The sequence below is a fragment of the Mixophyes fleayi genome, chromosome 12, assembly GCF_038048845.1.
Source record: "Mixophyes fleayi isolate aMixFle1 chromosome 12, aMixFle1.hap1, whole genome shotgun sequence".
Taxonomy (NCBI): Eukaryota; Metazoa; Chordata; class Amphibia; order Anura; family Limnodynastidae; genus Mixophyes; species Mixophyes fleayi.
The window spans coordinates 73495152-73515734 of NC_134413.1; the positions used below are offsets into that span (position 1 = coordinate 73495152).

General features: G+C 41.9%; 1 protein-coding gene across 2 annotated transcripts in view; it reads left to right on the forward strand.

Moving 5' to 3' along the window:
* Positions 1-20583, forward strand: part of NTRK1 (neurotrophic receptor tyrosine kinase 1) — a 111801-nt gene that overhangs the window by 16196 nt on the left and 75022 nt on the right. The window contains exon 1 of one of the 2 annotated variants that reach the window (XM_075193376.1): positions 14740-15087. The exons of the other annotated variant lie outside the window; for it this stretch is intronic. Coding sequence (XP_075049477.1) covers positions 14867-15087 — 221 coding nt within the window. The 5' untranslated portion in view covers positions 14740-14866. Of the gene's footprint in view, positions 1-14739; positions 15088-20583 lie in introns of those variants that run through there. 2 annotated transcript variants of the gene reach the window in all.

A 20583-nucleotide genomic window follows, 5' to 3' on the forward strand; every position in this document is an offset into this window, starting at 1 on the left:
GCTACCTACTTCAAGGACAAGATTGATAAGATCAGACTAGAAATGGTATCCTCTTCCTCAACAAGCCATCAGCTCATTTCCTTCCCACTACCCTCTGACACCCTTTCTTTATTTGACCCCACAAATGAAGAGGAAATTTCTACGCTCTTCTTATCTTCCTACTCTACCTCCTGTCCTCTTGATCCTATTCCCTCGCAAATTGGTAGATCCCTGTCTTCTGTGCTCATTTCACCTCTAACTCAAATCTGTAATCTCTCACTCTCTACTGGCATCTTTCCATCACTATACAAGCATGCAGTGATTACTCCTATTCTAAAAAAACAAAACTCCGACCCAAACTCTCTCTCAAATTACCGTCCCATCTCTCAGCTCCCTTGCCCCTCCAAGCTTCTAGAGAGACTTGCCTACACTCGCCTCACACGCTTTCTTTCCGCAAACAACCTGTTGGATCCTCTTCAGTCAGGCTTTCGTTCTCAACACTCCACAGAGACTGCGCTGACCAAGGTTGTTAATGATCTGATCACTGCTAAGACTGAACGCCATTACTCTCTCCTAATTCTCCTTGATCTCTCGGCTGCATTTGACACAGTTGACCACTCTCTTCTCATACAAACGCTGCAATCCCTAGGTCTTCAAGACACAGTTCTATCCTGGTTCTCATCTTACCTCTCTAATCGCTCTTTCACTGTTAATTTCTCTGGAGCCACATCTGCTCCGCTTCCCCTATCAGTTGGGGTACCACAAGGCTCGGTGCTAGGTCCTCTGCTGTTCTCTATCTATACCGCTTCTCTTGGAAATCTAATAAGTTCCTTTGGCTTTCAGTATCATCTCTATGCGGATGATACCCAAATCTATCTATCCTCTCCTGATATCTCGACATCTGTGTTGTCCCGTGTAACTGACTGTCTTTCTGCCATTTCATCTTGGATGTCCTCTCGTCAACTCAAACTTAATCTTTCTAAAACAGAGTTAATAATATTCCCACCCGCCAACAAGAGCATACCTGACATTTCTATCTCTGTTGATAACATGACCATAAATCCCACCCCACAAGCTCGCTGCCTAGGTGTAATCCTTGATTCACGCCTATCCTTTGTTCCCCACATTGACTCTATATCTAAATCATGTTACATACATCTAAAGAACATTTCCAGAATCCGCACATATCTCACACAAGACACTGCTAAAACCTTAATTCATGCACTAATCATCTCCCGCATTGACTATTGCAATTCCCTCCTTACTGGTCTTCCCAAAAACAGACTCAAACCCCTAAAATCTATTTTGCATGCTTCGGCAAGACTGATTTTCCTTGCAAATAGCTATTCCTCTGTTGAATCACTCTGTATGTCTCTACACTGGCTGCCTGTCTTCTACCGAATCCAATATAAAATACTTTTACTAACCTACAAGGCCATCAACAAAGCTGCACCAACATACATCTCCTCTCTTGTCTCAAAATATCTCCCAACTCGGCAACTCCGTTCTGCAAAAGATCTGCGTCTCTCATCCACCCTCATTACATCCTCCCATTCCCGGTTACAGGACTTTTTTCGGGCTGCACCCACTCTATGGAACTCTCTCCCTCGCACAATAAGACTCTCCTCTGTTCTACAAACTTTCAAGCGTTCTCTGAAAACCTACCTATTCAGACAAGCGTATAATATTCCTCAACCACCATCTTAACCTCACTACCTTTAGCCTGTTACACAATTTCACACAAGACAATTACCCCCGGACCAACATTATTGTGTGACAGGATCATTTAGCTTATGAGTCACCCTACCTTTGCAGTCTGGCTGGGCCAAGATGCAAAATGTATACTTAACCTCATGTGTCAATCTCCCATTGTCCCATAGATTGTAAGCTTGCGAGCAGGGCCTTCTCACCTCTTTGTCTGTTTTACCCAGTTTGTTTATTAGTTTATTACGTTTGTCCCCAATTGTAAAGCGCTACGGAATATGTTGGCGCTATATAAATAAATGATGATGATGATGATGATGATACGATATTGTATTTTAATTCATGTTACTTAATTCCAAAACTCTAGTTTTAGTTTTGGGCAGAATTAGACATTAAGGAGATTGTTCTCACCAAATGTAACCAACTGCCTGCTCTTGGGTGGAACATCATCATCATCACCATTTATTTATATAGCGCCACTGATTCCGCAGCGCTGTACAGAGAACTCACTCACATCAGTCCCTGCCCCATTGGAGCTTACAGTCTAAATTCCCTAACAGACGGACAGACAGAGACGAGGGTCAATTTTGACAGCAGCCAATTAACCTACTAGAATGTTTTTGGAGCAATATAACTTTAGAATGTATCAGAGTGGCCTCGAACTTCACTTGTCACTGCAGTATGATGCTAGACTATAAGGACAGTCTATTCACATAATACACCACATCCTGTGTGACTAAGGAGCTTATTGATCAAGAGTTCTAATTGCGGGGAAATATCAGATTTTTTTTTATTGCGGTGCTTTAACAATAAAAAATATCAACGCAGTATAACAATTCTCTGCTGCCTCGGCAACATTAGCCTGATATGCTCCAACGTGAGCCAGCTTGTATGGAACTGAAAGCCCAAGAGGTAAATCTATCAGGCTGCGAGTTGCCGGCAGGTTTGAAAAGTGGAGATGTTGCCTATAGCAACCAATCAGATTCTAGTTTTCATTTATTTAGTGCACTCTGCAAAATGACAGTTGGAATCTGATTGGTTGCTATAGGCAACATCTCCACTTTTCAAACCCACTGGAAACTCGCAGCTTGATACATTTACACCCCCATTTTTGTTTTTTTTTAGCTCCACTAACGTTTAAAAAAAATGTTAGATTACATTTATTAAAAAAATATAAATCTTCATTTATTAAAAAAATGCTATAGAATAAAACATTATTAAAATTTATTTTAATCTGTTATGCTAAACTGATAATAACAGAACAGATACTGCAGGCGGTACTTTGCTTTGAATGAGGAAGGGTTTACCAGCGAAAGCCTCAGAAAGTTATCAGTGGAGGGAGTTATCACCGGGGATCGCAATGTTGTCGGCGATGGTAATGCCTTTGATGTATAGGGCAAAAAAAAACACGTTTTCACCCTTTGATAAATCAGTTCCTAGGTTATGATTGGCTAACGTTAGACTACTACATTCCATAAAGCACTTGCAGAAAAGTCTAATAAATTATCATCTCCATGAGCTTCTGTCCTATTAAGAGATTAGAGTTCTGAGTTGACTGTCCCTTGCATAACTACAAGGCTGTGCTTGTGGACTTACCGAAGAAAATACTGCTCAGGGACCCCCTTTGGTAAATGTAATGTACTTTCATATGGGATTTTGCACTCCCTACTGTAAATTATATACCTGTAAGCAGTCACCACACCAATAAGTTCTATGACCATATAAAAGCACGAGGTTGAGGGACAAGTACTCTAATGTCTATAATAATTTACAGTAGGTAGTACACACAGTTATGTAATCGCCAAACTAAATAGTGTAAGAAAATGTTAATGTGTCACACACCAGGCTCTCAGGTTCTGTCACTTACCTCTTCGCTGCCTTTCCAAGTTGTCCCTGTGGCCCTCAGGCTCTGCTGGTTTCAGACCTCTCTATAAGATGCTGTCCAGTCTGTCTTCACTCCAGAGATCCCTCCAGAATCAGAATATGGACGTGGCCATCTTGGATTCGGTCACATTATTCCTCTCAGCCAATCAGGTGATAACAGCCTCTATTTCAGATTCCCTGCAAAACCAGTTCATGGGAGCTGCCATCTTGGATATAGTCACCTGATCCATCTCAGCAACTCAGAGTGCTGAGATGGATGAATCAACAACAACTATAAAAGGACTTCCTGGAGCCCTTACCTGTTGCCAGTGCAACATTGTATTTCAGACATCAATCTGGGTTTCAGCAGTGTGCAGTCTTGCTATTAATGCAGCTCTGACAGTGCAGTCTGCATTCTGATTCCATCCATTGTAGTTACTGCATTTTGGTTACAGAATTCTGGTTCTAGTCTGGTTCCAGTGATCCTCTGGTTACTGCATTCCGGTTCCAGTTCCTGTTTGCTCTCCCCTGCTAGAGTAATCACCATCTGTCCCAGTCCATTCACTGCATGCAGAGTAACATGATCAGGCCACCCAGCTTTGTCCACGTAGTCACCAGTCCAGCTCCAGAGACACAACCCAGTCTGGGTACAGACAGATCCACAGGAGTGACATAGCAGTTATAATTACCACAGGGTGGCCACTGTGAAATAGGGACCATAAAGCTCTGTTTTCAGTCATTCAATATCTGCTCCTGGCAGAAGAATTTTTATCCATACAAACAGGTCCGACGCGTTTCGTCTTACTCTGCTAAACACTTTTCCTAATGAACGGTGGATACACTTTACATAGATATTTACAGGCGTTTATACGTATATAAACACCACTTGATTATTATACCGCTTTCATACTGCCGCCCCGGCAATATCCCGGGTTTTTCAAGCCGGGTTTTTGCCGGGGCTCGGAGCGTCCCAGCTCAGAAACACCATTCATACTGCACCAAGACCCGGGTCGTTTGAGCTCGCCCCGGCAAAAACCCGGGATTTTGGTGCAGTATGAATGGGATATTACATGGAAAAATTACCTACTGCTAAATTCAATTCCACACAATGAAATTCCTGTTTTAAAAGTTATTGAATGTACAGCTTGCAGGAGAGAAGACTGAGGGAGTTACGAGAGGCTGTCTTAAATTCATAAATAGAATCAACTAAACTGAAGGGTATATAGATATAATATCCTTGTGTAACCCGTTTGCATCGGTGTATTGTGATAGTGTGTCCTACGTAACTCCTGGTATTGACTTTGGTCAATCGCTAAGGCTGTAGCTCAGTCTCTCTCACCTGTGGGTCATAGTAAGTAAACTCTGGTCTCGCACATGCAGGTTTGATAACACGTGAACAGATGTGATGAAGATAGAGAAGCTGACATGGTACACAGACACAACTGATAGTAACAATGGCTGCCAGGTACGGGTAAATAAACGGTAACAATTTAAATATTGCCTATTAATAGTCTGTTTATATAGTCTATCCTTTACATCTCAGCCTATTGCAGCATGATTCGCTTGTTTAAAATATTATTTTTGTAGAATAAACAACCTTTATGAAATCAGGCTCTTTAAGAGATATCAAGCTCCCGTGCCTGAAGAGCTAACACTCATTTACTGTAGGACTGTAACTTTCCACTTGTCTCCATTCCTGTTCTGTAGCTGTTGAGTACCTGATCATAGTACTAGCAGCCAAGTCAACAGATTCATTTAAGTAATCGCTTTAGTCAGTGCTTTTTTTTGTCATAGAACTGAGTTCCGGCACCTTTTTTCAACGGTTTCCAAGTTTTAAAAGTAATATTTGAACATTTGATATTTGGTCCACGTGGACTTGAATCGCCCTGTCGAGCGTAGCAGGTCGGCGGCAACATCAATAAAACGGTGCCTGCGGGCCAGTCCGATGCATGCGTACTTCGTCCGCGCTGGATGTCATGGTCCTGCTCGGCTTGTGGCGCTGCTCAGCTTGTGATTGGTCGCGTGGTCGCGCACTGAGAGCTTTCGTTACACAACTGACGTGTGTGGGTGTGTGTACAGTGATTGGCTATGTGATGTGAGTTCCAACACCTTTTTTTCTTACAAAGAAAGCACTGGCTTTAGTTGAGTCACATTAGCTGTTATTAGTTCTACAGCAGTAAGGCAAAAAATGCTGGTGAGTCAGCATTGCTCGAAGTCGCATGCAAAACTGTGTTCAACTTTCTTAATTGCCAAACCCAAGTTCCGGTGAGCAGGGCATTGGTTTAAGCTCTTATGCTGGGTACACACTATAGGTTTTTCATTCGATTATCGGGCCAAACACATCGTTCGACCTTGTTTCGCATTAGTGTGTATGCTTCAACGATCAAAGGTTATCGTTCTAAAGCACATCATATTGTATCATCTGATTTTATAAACTGACTAAAAATCTCTGGAGCTTACAGTCTAAATTCCCTAACACACAGACTAGTGTCAACTTAATAGCAGCCAATTAACCTACCAGTATGTTTTTTTGGAGTGTGGGAGGAAACCGGAGCACCCGGAGGAAACCCACGCAACCAGAGGGTGAACATACAAACTCCACACAGATAAGGCCATGGTCGGGAATTGAACTCATGACCCTAGTGCTGTAAGGCAGAAGTGCTTACCACTGAGCCACCGTGCTGCCCATTCTTCATCATCATCATCATCATCATCATCACCATTTATTTATATAGCGCCACTAGTTCCGCAGCGCTGTACAGAGAACTCATTCACATCAGTCCCTGCCCCATTGGAGCTTACAGTCTAAATTCCCTAACATACACACACACACACACACACACGCGCACACACACACACACAGACTAGGGTAAATTTTTGATAGCAGCCAATTAACCTACTAGTATGTTTTTGGATTGTGGGAGGAAACCAGAGCACCCGGAGGAAACCCACGCAAACACGGGGAGAACATACAAACTCCACACAGATAAGGCCATGGTCAGGAATTGAACTCATGACCCCAGTGCTGTAAGGCAGAAGTGCTAAACACTGAGCCACCGTGCTGCCCATTCTTGTTATAATTATGCTTTATTTAAATAACACAAACCTATTATGCAACATTGTACAATCAGATAGGTTTTCTCCCATTTCCGTCCGCTCCTGTGAAGCTTACAATCATTCCCTATTATCGGCACACAAACACATAGTGGACCCACGTTCAGCTAGAAGCCAGTTAACATACCAGTATGTTTTTGGACTCTGGGATAAAACCCACAAATTCATCGAGATTCATAAATACAAACTGCATGTACATAGGACCCTGATCAAAATTGCTCGTTATGTACTGCAAGCCAACAAATGCTAACCACTGTGTCAGCCTACCGCACAGTTGCAAATGAAAGGTGGACCAAGACATTGAGCCCTGAAAGCACAATGAAGATGTGTTAAAGGCCATATGCTTTTTATCACTACTCTTTCTGATCATAAATCTTTAGCAGGACCTGAGATAGGAAACTTACTGTGCAAGGAGCTTACAGTGCTACTACATTAAATTAAAGCAGATGTAGAGCTGCTTCAATGGGAACGTGTAGGTAGAGCTGCAGTCCGTACATTTGTCTTATCGATGGGCTGTTGTTAGGAGGGACTGAACAGTCTTAATCTATTACACTGGGTCAAGGAGAGGTAGAGCAGTCGGCCTTGATAACGTGGCTTATTGGAGAATTGTTTCATTATAAACCTTTTATGAAGCAGAGAGAGAGAGAGAGAGCGAGAAAAGACCTGGGAACGTTTTCTGTAGATAAGCACCTCTAGGGATCTCAAGATGGCTCAGATATGTAGGAATTGGCTAGGAGCCATAGCTTGAGTTATGACTGATGTTTCTGTAGTTATAGACAGGCAGAGGATGATGAACTAGATTTAACACTGCTTGTCTCTAAAATGGATGAATCTGTTATATTCAGGTAACGGTGTATTATGAGGCTGGCATGTGAACCTTATTAAATGTACATTAGGATTAAATAATAATAACAGTATATTTGGAAAACCTTCTGAAAAGGAAAAGCGGAGATGTTGCCCATAGCAACCAATCAGATCCTAGCTCTCATTTATGGTGTACATGCTAGCAAATGATAGCTACAATCTGATTGGTTGCTAAATCTAAAAACCTTCAACATTCCGCAGAACAATGCATAGCGAGCGTTAACGGAACCGCAACCTTTTGGTGGCTTAGCTGTGTCTAGCAGAGGGGAATGTGTACGACAGGCATTTTATGGTATCCCTCAGGCTATTGGCCCACTCAGGGGACTTTATCTGCTAACTATTTGACTGCTCGCTGCCATATTTTGTACTATTTTAGTTGATTGAGATGGTGTACACAAAGATGGGAAAAATAATCGGATTCTTTCAGAGGCATTGAGTTATCACAGACAGAGGGGTGAGGTGCAGTGGTAGGGATGGGGGACAGGGTGGTTCTGCTGCGGACTTAAGCCAAGGACCTTTTTGCTTAAGGGGCCTATTTATTTACCACCAAAGATTACCGCATTAGTAACAAGGCTATCACTCATGTGTATGGAAAATGACATCCTGAAGACCATTGACTTCAAGCCAATTATAAAGCAATTTTCTGCAAATAAATTTTGCAAATGTTTGTGTTGAACCCTGGATTAATAATAAATAATTCAAAGTAAATGCCATCTCCCTCTGTATGATTTACCAACTGAGTACCATTTTTTATGTTGAATTTCTTGTTTTTCAACTTTAAGGCTCATGTTATTTCGTCCAAACATTTGTGGGGATTAATCTCTGCTGTACAGCATGTTTTCTTACTGTTTAAACACTGATTTTGTTGGAGGTACCAATAAATATAAGCTTAATTTTGTCGATAATTTACATTTTTCTTCCTGTGAGTGGTTGTGTAGGTAGGGCCCCAGTGCACTGCTTTACCCAGGGGCCTATAATGCTGTTAAGATGGCCCTGATTGGCTGCAGACAAAATTAACTCTAGTTTGTGTGTGAGTGAATTTAGAGTGTAAGCTCCAATGGGGCAGGAAGTGATGCAAATGACAAATATTCTCTGTACAGCGCTGCGGAATTGGTGGCGTTATATAAATATAGGGTAATGATGATGTCATATCATTTTTTATCAATGCGATAAGAAATGATAACTAATAAGAGGATACGATGGGTCATACATAGATCTCTTAATGTCTGACCCTTAACCTCCGGGCTATTGGTGAAGGGACTGTGGTATATTACTCCCTTCTGTATCTGTGTTCTCTGCCTTAATAAGACCAGCTACACTGAATTCCCAGCAATCTCCAGGCCTACGTAAGGCCTTTTAAACCACAGGAGAGTGCTCATTTTGTGGCTTGTCTCTGCGTCCAGCCTGCTTTGTATATGATATTGGTGAATCACAGTCTTAGTCATGGTTATAGTCATAGCCTTAGGGCTAGATTTACTAAGCTGCGGGTTTGAAAAAGTGGGGATGTTGCCTATAGCAACCAATCAGATTCTAGCTATCATTTTGTAGAATGTACTAAATAAATGAAAGCTAGAATCTGATTGGTTGCTATAGGCAACATCCCCACTTTTTCAAACCCGCAGCTTAGTAAATCTAGCCCTTAGTCATAGTTCTTGTCTTATTCTGTGGCCTTGTCTTTTCTGTGTTTGCGATTGTCTGTGTCTTGTGTATTTTGATTTCCTTAAAATGCTTAACGGCTGCTAACATAACTATAAACCCTTAATCTTAACCTTAACGATTATCATATATAATAAAAGACACCACACGACTTGTTGGCAACTAAAGTTGTTTGTTTAACTAACCACACACTAATATGGTGGAGGGAGAACGCTGTAAGCAGATCGGCAAACGCCCAATGCCAATCCGTATGTCCCATAACGGATCACCCACTCTCGGCACATCAGTACTTATCCACAATTTTGCCTGAGAGCACCCTTGTAATTTTTCCTTAAACTGGGACAATAATCCCAGGTATTCCAGAACCTGAACCTGCACCACAAGCCAGTCCTCAGAGGCGGTGCTTGCACAGTATCTAACTCGATTTTTCACCAACCTTGTCCACCAACTGTACAGTGTTCTCCTGCCAACCCGAAGGCTGCACCAGCCGCAGTACCATGGTCCCTGCACCAGCACCCATACAAGATAACATAGCCCGAGTATCACGTGGGTCCTCATACCTCTGGGGCTGCACCAGCACCCATACCAGATACCAGAGCTAGTGCACCACGCAGCTCACAAGCCCTCAAGTCTGCACCAGAACACACCAGCAGGAAGGCTAATTCCAGAACCAGCTAATAAACTCTGGATTCAGCAGCAGGGAATGGGAGGGAGGGCAGCTCTCCTGGATCCAAGTGGACTGGATGACTCCTCCCTGAGATTTTATAGCCTGTTCCTCTAAACCTGCTCCCTATGACACTTACATAGGCATCACAACACCTTCACTTGGTTTGTTAACTGAGGCCAACTAATTATGTACACAAATCTCAGTTTTTAATCTCCGTCCACTTGATTCATCACTCAGTTCTATGTTCCACTGTTTCGCGCTTTTATCTTGATTTGTTATTGCTGCTACATTTGTTTATTTATCTGTCCTGGTCATAGATCTATCCTAGTCATAGTTCTATCCTGGTCATAGTTCTAACCTGGTCATAGTTCTATCCTGGTCTTAGATCTATCCTGGTCATAGTTCTAACCTGGTCATAGTTCTAACCTGGTCATAGTTCTAACCTGGTCATAGTTCTAACCTGGTCATAGTTCTAACCTGGTCATAGTTCTAACCTGGTCATAGATCTATCTTGGCCATAGTTCTATCCTGGTCATAGATCTATCCTAGTCATAGTTCTATCCTGGTCATAGATTTATCCTGGCCATATATTTTCCTGGCCGGAGTTCTATTCTGGTCATACTATCCTGGTCACAGTTCTATCCTGGCCATGGTTCTATCCTGGCCATGGTTCTATCCTGGCCATGGTTCTATCCTGGCCATGGTTCTATCCTGGCCATGGTTCTATCCTGGCCATGGTTCTATCCTGGCCATGGTTCTATCCTGGCCATGGTTCTATCCTGGTCATGGTTCTATCCTGGCCATGGTTCTATCCTGGCCATGGTTCTATCCTGGCCATGGTTCTATCCTGGCCATGGTTCTATCCTGGCCATGGTTCTATCCTGGCCATGGTTCTATCCTGGCCATGGTTCTATCCTGGCCATGGTTCTATCCTGGCCATGGTTCTATCCTGGCCATGGTTCTATCCTGGTCATAGTTCTAGTCATAGTTCTAGCCTCAGATCAGGGCTGTTCAGTGCTACCAGCACCATAAAGAATTAGGCTGCCCCTTTGAAAACCTGCCCTCCCCTCCTAGATCTCCCTGAGGGGAGGAATAACACGTTGGCACGTATGATATATATTACACTCGTCATTTTAAGAATACATCAACACAGGACAGACATGTGACCAGGAAGTGAAAGGGACAGAGGAAAAGAAGCGACAGCATGGAGACATTCTGGGTGACTACAAATTAATTGCTAATATTACTACTAAGAAATACATATTTAGGATCATGATGATTCCTTATTGTAATTATAACCAGAGCCTGGATACAACACTGCAGAACAAAGATCAGGGGGTAAATGTATCAAGCTGAGAGTTTTCCGGCGGGTTTGAAAAGTGGAGATGTTGCCTATAGCAACCAATCAGATTCTAGCTATCATTTTGTAGAATGTACTACATAAATGATAGCTAGAATCTGATTGGTTTTTCAAACCCGCCGGAAAACTCTCAGCTTGATACATTTACCCCCAGGACTGTCCTGCCATGCCCCCATATGAATTCTCTCCTAAATCATGGTCCCTCATATTGAACCTCTTCAATACAATGACTCTCCCCGTGTTGATTCTGTCCCATATCATAGCCGGGGCGGGGACTATTGCTTCTCTCTCATATCATGACCACCCGCTGTATTCATGCTCCTCCATATCATGGTCACCCGCTCTATTCATGCTCCTCCATATCATGGCCACCCGCTGTATTCATGCTCCTCCATATCATGGTCACCCGCTGTATTCATGCTCCTCCATATCATGGTCACCCGCTGTATTCATGCTCCTCCATATCATGGTCACCCACTGTATTCATGCTCCTCCATATCATGGTCACCCGCTGTATTCATGCTCCTCCATATCATGGCCACCCACTGTATTCATGCTCCTCCATATCATGGTCACCCGCTGTATTCATGCTCCTCCATATCATGGTCACCCGCTGTATTCATGCTCCTCCATATCATGGCCACCCGCTGTATTCATGCTCCTCCATATCATGGTCACCCACTGTATTCATGCTCCTCCATATCATGGTCACCCGCTGTATTCATGCTCCTCCATATCATGGCCACCCGCTGTATTCATGCTCCTCCATATCATGGCCACCCACTGTATTCATGCTCCTCGATATCATGGTCACCCGCTGTATTCATGCTCCTCGATATCATGGCCACCTCCTGTACTCATGCTCCTCCATATCATGGCCACCCGCTCTATTCATGCTCCTCCATATCATGGTCACCCCCTGTATTCATGCTCCTTCATGTCATGGACACCTCCTGTATTCATGCTCCTCCATATAATGCCCCCCCCCCCACTGTATTTATGCTCCTCCATATCATGGCCACCCCCTGTATTCATGCTCCTCCTTATCATGGCCACCTCCTGTATTCATGCTCCTCCATATCATGGCCACCTCCTGTATTCATGCTCCTCCATATCATGGCCACCTCCTGTATTCATGCTCCTCCATATCATGGCCACCTCCTGTATTCATGCTCCTCCATATCATGGCCACCTCCTGTATTCATGCTCCTCCATATCATGGCCACCTCCTGTATTCATGCTCCTCCATATCATGGCCACCTCCTGTATTCATGCTCCTCCATATCATGGCCACCTCCTGTATTCATGCTCCTCCATATCATGGCCACCTCCTGTATTCATGCTCCTCCATATCATGGCCACCTCCTGTAATCATGCTCCTCCATATCATGGCCACCTCCTGTATTCATGTTCCTCCATATCATGGCCACCTCCTGTAATCATGCTCCTCCATATCATGGCCACCTCCTGTACTCATGCTCCTCTATATCATGGCCACCTCCTGTATTCATGCTCCTCCATATCATGGCCGCCTCCTGTATTCATGCTCCTCCATATCATGGCCGCCTCCTGTACTCATGCTCCTCCATATCATGGCCACCCCCTGTATTCATGCTCCTCCATATCATGGCGATGATGATGATTGTTTTGTGTATTTTTTAGTGTAGTAAGATACCTTTTAATATCAAACTTGTGATTACATAGCCTTTATACTTTGAATGGCAATACAAGCTCATTACGTGGATGGACTCCCCTCCCGTGCACTGCTGTGGAGAAGCTACAAAGGAGAAGAAGACAGGGCAGAATACAAGCTTCACACGTGGATGGACTCCTCTCCCCTGCACTGCTGTGGAGAAGTTACAGAGAAGAAGCGGACAGGATAGAATACCAGCTCCCCATGTGAATGGACTCCACTCCCCTGCACTGCTCTGGAGAAGATACAGAGGAGAAGCAGACAGGGCAGAATACAAACTGCAATGTAAGTGGACCTTCAGTTACTTACACTACTTTTATCAGTTCCTCTGGCTCTTCAGTGTTGTAGAACTGCACAGCACAGCATGTTCTGCCTCCTGCCAGATGACATTGAACATGTCGCTTTTAACAATATTTTTGCATTTAGATCATACTTGCCTACTCTCTTGGAATGTCCGGGAGACTCCCAAATTCTCCCGGACTCCTGGGAGAGCAGACTAGTCTTCCGCATCCTATCCCCAAGGGGCCTCAATGATGAGATTCATGTCAAATTGCATCATTTTGACCCCGCCCCCGCAACAAAAATGCCAATTTTAACACAATGATGCGACTCGCCATGCCCCGACCCCTTTCTGCCCTCCCACCACTTTGACATTCCTCAAAGTAGGCAAGTATGATTTAGATATACCCCCCAACTGTCCTGATTTAAGTGGAACAGTCCCGATTTTATTATACTGAGATAACAGAACAAAAGTATTGTGGTGGTACAATCTTACCACCAGTGGGGTAAAGGCTGGCAATTGGAGTGCTATCACCAGAGGTAACCCCTTAATGTATGGGACAATTTAAAAAAAAAGCCCTATCGTCAGTGAAAACGCCCATTTTCGCTGCCAATAGAGCTTTTCTTTCTTTGATAAATATTTATATTTTCTTTTTAACTAATTCATTTATTTGTATATTTTATCTTTTTTGTTTTTAAACCACTTATTTGCGCTTTTATTAGTGGCACTGAACGCCCAAACTGGTCCCAGGCACGGGCAAATCTACAGAAACATTTTTTAACGCCGCAATAAAAAAACTAATGCACTTCTCGCTCAATTTATAATGAAAATATTGTGGCATATTTAGCGAGAAGCGATTCTTTATTGCCGCCATAAGCAGGAACCAAAACAAAAGATATCCTTATTGTCGTAATTATTTTTCATAAATAGGGACCGAGTATCAACAGAATGAAGATTAAACTGACTGCGCAACTTTTATTCTGCCCCTAGGCAGACGCTTAGTTTGCCTGTATGAAAACCTGAACCTTCTGCACAAAAAACATATATATATGCTGCCTTCTCTAAACTGTCCATCTTTCCTTCTCATCTGTACGTAGATTATTTTTCTCACTTCTAGAATTTAGATCTGCTTCATTTGTTATCTAAACAAACTGCAAATACCTTTCTACATCGACATGTTGCTTTTCAATTACAGTTTTCCCCCTCAGCCTCCAGAACAATGCAAAGCAGCCCGACTCTCCCTCTCTCCTTAGGTACATGCTCGTCTCTTCCCTTAATGATCCCGGCTTGCTTCTGACAGTCACTGCCTGTCTTCCTGATGTGGTGGGATAGTAATGTGTCATCCCTATCCTGAGATGCAGAGGGTCAATCTACTTGAGGGACACAAATGAGAAATAAATATTAACCGTGGACATCTTGATTGCTGTCTTTAAGTATTTATTAATGTGGACACCACTTTGCTGTGTGTGTGTCCAGTGAGGGAAATTCAGCCCCTCCTCATCCTAAACTGATGCACTCGCCTCTACACTGGGGCAGATGCCTCTAGAGCTCAAATGGGAGCAGCCTGAGGGTTGGAGAAAGCAGGAGGGGGGGGTTGTCTCCTCTCACTGAGTGTGTTAGCAGTGGTAGAATGAGCTCAGAGCGATGAGCAGCGGGGAGAGGTAGTGAAGACGAACCTCTTGGAAGATGGAGAGGTCGGGGTCCTGCTTGGATGCTACAATGATTTTGGAAGTCGTACGTCCCACCTGCTGGATGCTGGCTAGCCTCTTCCTCCTCATCGTCATGCCCAACGGGGCCACCTCTTGCCCCGAGTACTGCAGGTGTTACGGGACCTTGATTCAGTGTCTGGAGCCCAACACCATCAGCAACATCTCGCTTTTCAGAGATGTGGAGAATATCACAGAAGCGTAAGTGTCGCCTTTCCCTCTGTTCTACTTTAAAGCTTTGAGACTTCGGCTTGTGCTGTAGAAGTTTTAGAACAGAAGTTTGTCTGTGATAACAGTGGGGGAACTTGGAGGCAGCGACAACTATGTAAAGAGAAAAACAACATTGTGGCCCCTATGTACTATAAAGTCTGATGGTGTCAATGTGATATAAGTGTTGGGCTCATACATATAACAAACATCAATTACATGTATCTATGTGCGGTGGTATGCTGGGTTAGCTTCTGCTTGTCGGAGAGTGCTTTCCTTCAGAAATATATCTATATGGATAGATAGATAGAAATAGATAGATAGATAGATATGAGATAGATAGATATATAGATATGAGATAGATAGATATTAGATAGATAGATATTAGATAGATAGATAGATATTAGATAGATAGATAGATATGAGATAGATAGATATTAGATAGATAGATAGATATGAGATAGATAGATATTAGATAGATAGATAGACATAGATAGATATTAGATAGATAGATACCGATAGGTAAACAGACAGATATAGCTCCGGAAAAACGTTATATTTACAATTAAACTTTAAGGTACACGGTCGAATAAACGAAGTTCCAAGGACACATGAGGAATGGGGGCACTGCCCCAAAGAGCTTGTAATCTAATGGATGGAACTAGATAGATATAAGATAAAAAGATATGAGATAGATAGCTGGATAGATAAGCAAATATTTCAAAAGTGGTCCATGGAATATTTGTACTTCGAGCCTCTGCAGAAAGGGACGTTCTGCCTGGAGGTTCAATTTGCACGAAATTCGGAAACTTTCCTCAACTCAAATAGCTAGTAAGCTAGATAGATAGATAAATAGATATGAGATAGCTGATAGATAGCTAGATAGTTAGATAGATAGATAGAAAGATAGATAGATATGGGATAACTAGAGATAGCTAGATAGATTAGATATGAGATAGATAGATAGATATGAGATAATTAGATAGATATGAGATAGATAGATAGATAGATATTAGATATATAGATAGATAGATATGAGATAGATATGAGATAGATAGATAGATAAATAAATATGAGATAACTAGAGATAGCTAGATAGTTTAGATATGAGATAGATAGATAGATAGATATTCGCTAAAATCGTCTACTAAGCAGACACTTATTCGTTCAGCTGACTGCTAGGTTATAATATTGAATTTTGAAAAACTCTTCAGATAGTTTATTTAACTTTATCAATAGTTCATCAGTTCTAAACAGTTTTCCCTGATTGTGACAGGACAGTGACTGTACCTCTCTACGTTCTTGTGTCTGTTTAAATGTCTGTCACAGCACAGAGTCAGTCCTGTAAGGTATTATTGACCTCAGTAGCTGTCACTGTTACACTCTGTGAGGGGTGTAAGGTATAGAGAGATTGAGGTAATCTGTAGACCTGGAATCACTATACAATGCAGCATTCTGAGTCAGAATGTAGAGAACTTGAGTTTGTTGAGCTTGTAACTCCTTCAGAACACCAGAGATTACAGACGTCACTCATGCCCAACCGATTAAACCATTCTGTGTGTATAGTTTGCAGGTTGTGATACCTTTTGGTGGATCATATTCTACCTGCTAAACAAACTGTATTTTCCAGAGCATCATGGTAATATTGATAATATTGGTAATATTCATGTTCTAAATCATTCCTGACCAAACTGTGGCTCTCCGTGAGACATGTGGGCACCCTGGGACTTGTGGTTCCACAGCAGCTGGTTAAGGGCTCAACTTTTAATTCTGTACTCGGAACAATGCATATTGGATGCAAACCATCTTCTTCTAAAGTGTCACAATATTCACATTTGTGAATAATAGGCACAAATGTGTTATCATCAGCACTGTGCAATGAAAAGTTCAACACCATTATAAAAATCAAAATATTAATTTAGTAAAACGATGAACTTCCATTCATTTACGTTTTCCATTCCGCCACTTCTCTGTTTCCACTTCGACCCCTGGTACAAATAGTAAAATTGATGAACTTCAGTATAGTTCAAGCTTATTGGCTGATATATTTGGCATATGTTGATTACCCTGAATATTTTTGCTTGTTGCTCACCCATAGCTGCAACATTACACACATACGCAGATTATTGGCGCAGGGTGTCTCAGTGGGCAGCACGGTGGCTCAGTGGTTAGCACTTCTGCCTCACAGCACTGGGGTCATGAGTTTAATCCCCGACCATGACCTTATCTGTGTGGAGTTTGTATGTTCTCCCTGTGTTTGCGTGGGTTTCCTCCGAGTGCTCCGGTTTCCTCCCACACTCCAAAAATATACTAGTAGGTTAATTGGCTGCTATCTATTTGGCCCTAGTCTGTCTCTCTATGTCTGTCTGTGTGTGTGTGTGTATGTTAGGAAATTTAGACTGTAAGCTCCAATGGGGCAGGGACTGATGTGAGTGAGTTCTCTGTACATCGCTGCGGAATTAGTGGCGCTATATAAATAAATGGTGATGATGATGATATCCATATAGTATACAATTCTCTGTATTCATCCGTTTGTGTGATTTATCAAACTACTATTAAGTCAGCAGCCAAAGAAAATATTTGTTGCTGATATGTGCAATCTATACTATGACTGTTCTATCCTTCTATGCGTTGCAGAACTCAGTGGCGGAACATTCCGCTATAGCTGTATCTAAGATGTTCTACACACCTGCTCTATATTATCTGGCTGTTGCGAGGAAGTATGGTACTCGCGCCAAGACCAAGATTTGGTGCCACTGAAGCCGCATTAATAAAAATTAGCCATGTTTACTTACTGTTATTTTAATTACCGTGGTGTCACTATGGTATATTGCGCAATCATGGTTCCCGGCAGCCTTCATTTCCCGATCCACCACAGCGTCCAAGGCCATCGCCCCACTTGTCCTCCCTGTCCCATGTCCCTGTGTGTCCGCTTTGGACAAGACTATCTTATCTTCCACTATCTCAGGCACCAAACGCTTGACTAGGCAGGAAAACCATTCTGTCTACGGCACTAAATACAATATTAATAAATAATATCCTGCTTTTGTTAAATGAACAGTCCCAACTATGAACTCTTTTTAAAATGAATTTCAACTTGTTTTTTTTTTTTTTTTTAAAGAATTTTTGTATTGGACGGTAATGTTTAAATTCTTCTTGCAAAGCAAATATACCGTTCAACCTACACATCTTCGATATAGCGGACTGTCACTTTAAAGATCCACATTTTTCTGCATTATTAAATTTATTACCAGCTCATGCAACTCTTAATTCTGTTAGAAATAAAAAGTCCATGTAATTTTAACAATCAAGAAATTATGGTAAACATGTATAATGGTCCCGTCTTTAATGGCACTGTCCCGGCTAATGACAAGGCTCTCCCGCTGGGTTGATGTTTTAATGGAATGCTTTGAAAGGGAGTTCCGGCAGTTAGATGGAGTGATGGATTACCTCCCAAGGTGTAGTATTTGTGCTACTATAGGACCGCACGGCTGTTCGTTCAACATCAGTTAGAGATTGAGCAGGAACAGAACAGTACCAGTGCTGTTTTTAATAAGCGTTAGCTGAACCGGGGTGCCTATGTCAATTAAAATAAGTTCTGAAAGTATATATCTTAAGCATGTATGCGAAAAGAGGCAAATTCCTGTTTGTGAATGGATTGGTATTTAAATTTGCGCTATATGGCATGGGTGCTGATCATACGCACATTTGCGGACAATCAGTAAACGAGAAGTCGGATCTTGAAAATGTCAATAATATCGAAATGTCTTTACGATTAAACTACACACAGTAAATACTATGACTAAGGGGGAATTCAATTAGCCACGAAGTGTCTCCGTGAGACTTTTCGGTGGAGATTTCTGTAAAATTTCCACCTAATATTGTAAAACCTTTTGCAAAATAAAAAAGTAAGAAAAACATTTGTGTGTTCCTAGTTATTATTATTATTATTATTATCATTTATTTGTTAGGCGCCACAAGGTGTCCGCAGCGCCGTACGTAGTACAAACAGTAGACCATACAGGGTTAAACAGTACAGAACAGTAAACACAAAGTACCAGTGTTTCAGAAACTCCGGGACAGACAAATGGAGTAAGGACGGAGCAGAAGAACAGGTGTGGAGACACAAGGGAAGAAGTGCCCTGCTCAAACAAGCTTACATCCTAAGGGAGGGTGGACGAAACAGACACAAGAGGGAACGGTGATACCAGGGGAGAGAGGGAAGAGCGAGCAGAGTAGGTGAGGGGTTAGTTGGATCAACAATCCGTATTCCTGATAATGAGTACTGGATAAAACCTCCACCTTGGTAGTGTAGGGTATACAAACGTATGGCATTATATTATTTTTTAGAATGTTTTATTAATACTTTATAACAATATTATTATAAGTATGTAACAAATGCCTAGGGATGCTCAAATTATTCAAACCTGTTCAAAACGCGATTGAATTTGTCTGGTTTAAGGAGCCTCAAACTTATTACGTTATATACATGTTTTTTTTTGGCTTGATTCAATTTGAGTTCGACGGTCACACCTGGATTTTGTGTTTTAAAGTTCAAGTTCCATACTCGCATTTCAAACCAAATGCTTTAAAATAAACTAGAAAATGTTGCATGTATGAGCTTATTGGTTACATTTGATCGTATTTTAACATTATAAATACTGTTTGCATTTGAAGTTTGAGTTTGTCAGTCGTATGGAAAACTGTTAATAATACTATAGAATGTATCCATTAACTCTCAAACGTCTTTGAATCAGCTCCAACCAGTCTGTGGTGTATTTAAAGTTTGAGAATATTTAGAGTTGATTTGACGCAAACGGTTCAAAAATGACTTTAAAACAAAGTGAGCGTCTCTACTAATGACGGAATTTATTTGTGTGCATTAAACTGTGTTTATGCTCTGAATGAAACATATGAAGTCTAATAATATTGTGGCAATAAAAATAAATGACAATTATAATAATAATAATAATAATAATAATTATAAAGTGGTCATTTGTTCACATTTCTTAGGTCTGTGCTGTTGGAGGACCCTGCTCTTTCCACTGTTTAACTCTTAGCAAGTGGCTCCCTGGTTGTCTCTGTTCTGTCTCTAATGCACAGACTGCCTATTCCCCCTGTCCTCACTAACACAATCACAAGATCAGCATGCCCCCCTCTGAAATACTCTGTGCTGCTACAAACATTTCATTGATATGATTTGATCTGGCTAATAAATAGATTGGACACGATACGATGCTCAGAACCTAGTATTACGCAGCCTTATACATTTTTTGACATAGAGAAAAATACTTTTTGCCTTGCATCGCTCTGATGAGAAAACTCAAACCAATGGACTTTTAGTAAGTTAACCTTTGTGTTTTTAATATTGGTTGGTGTATCCGCTAAAGGGGTCTTTGTTCTAGACCCACCCAGCTCTTAAAGAGCGCAATCACGGCCGATAGACCCTCCCTGTTGTAAAAGAGTTAAATTCTCTCCGTATTCTCCCCA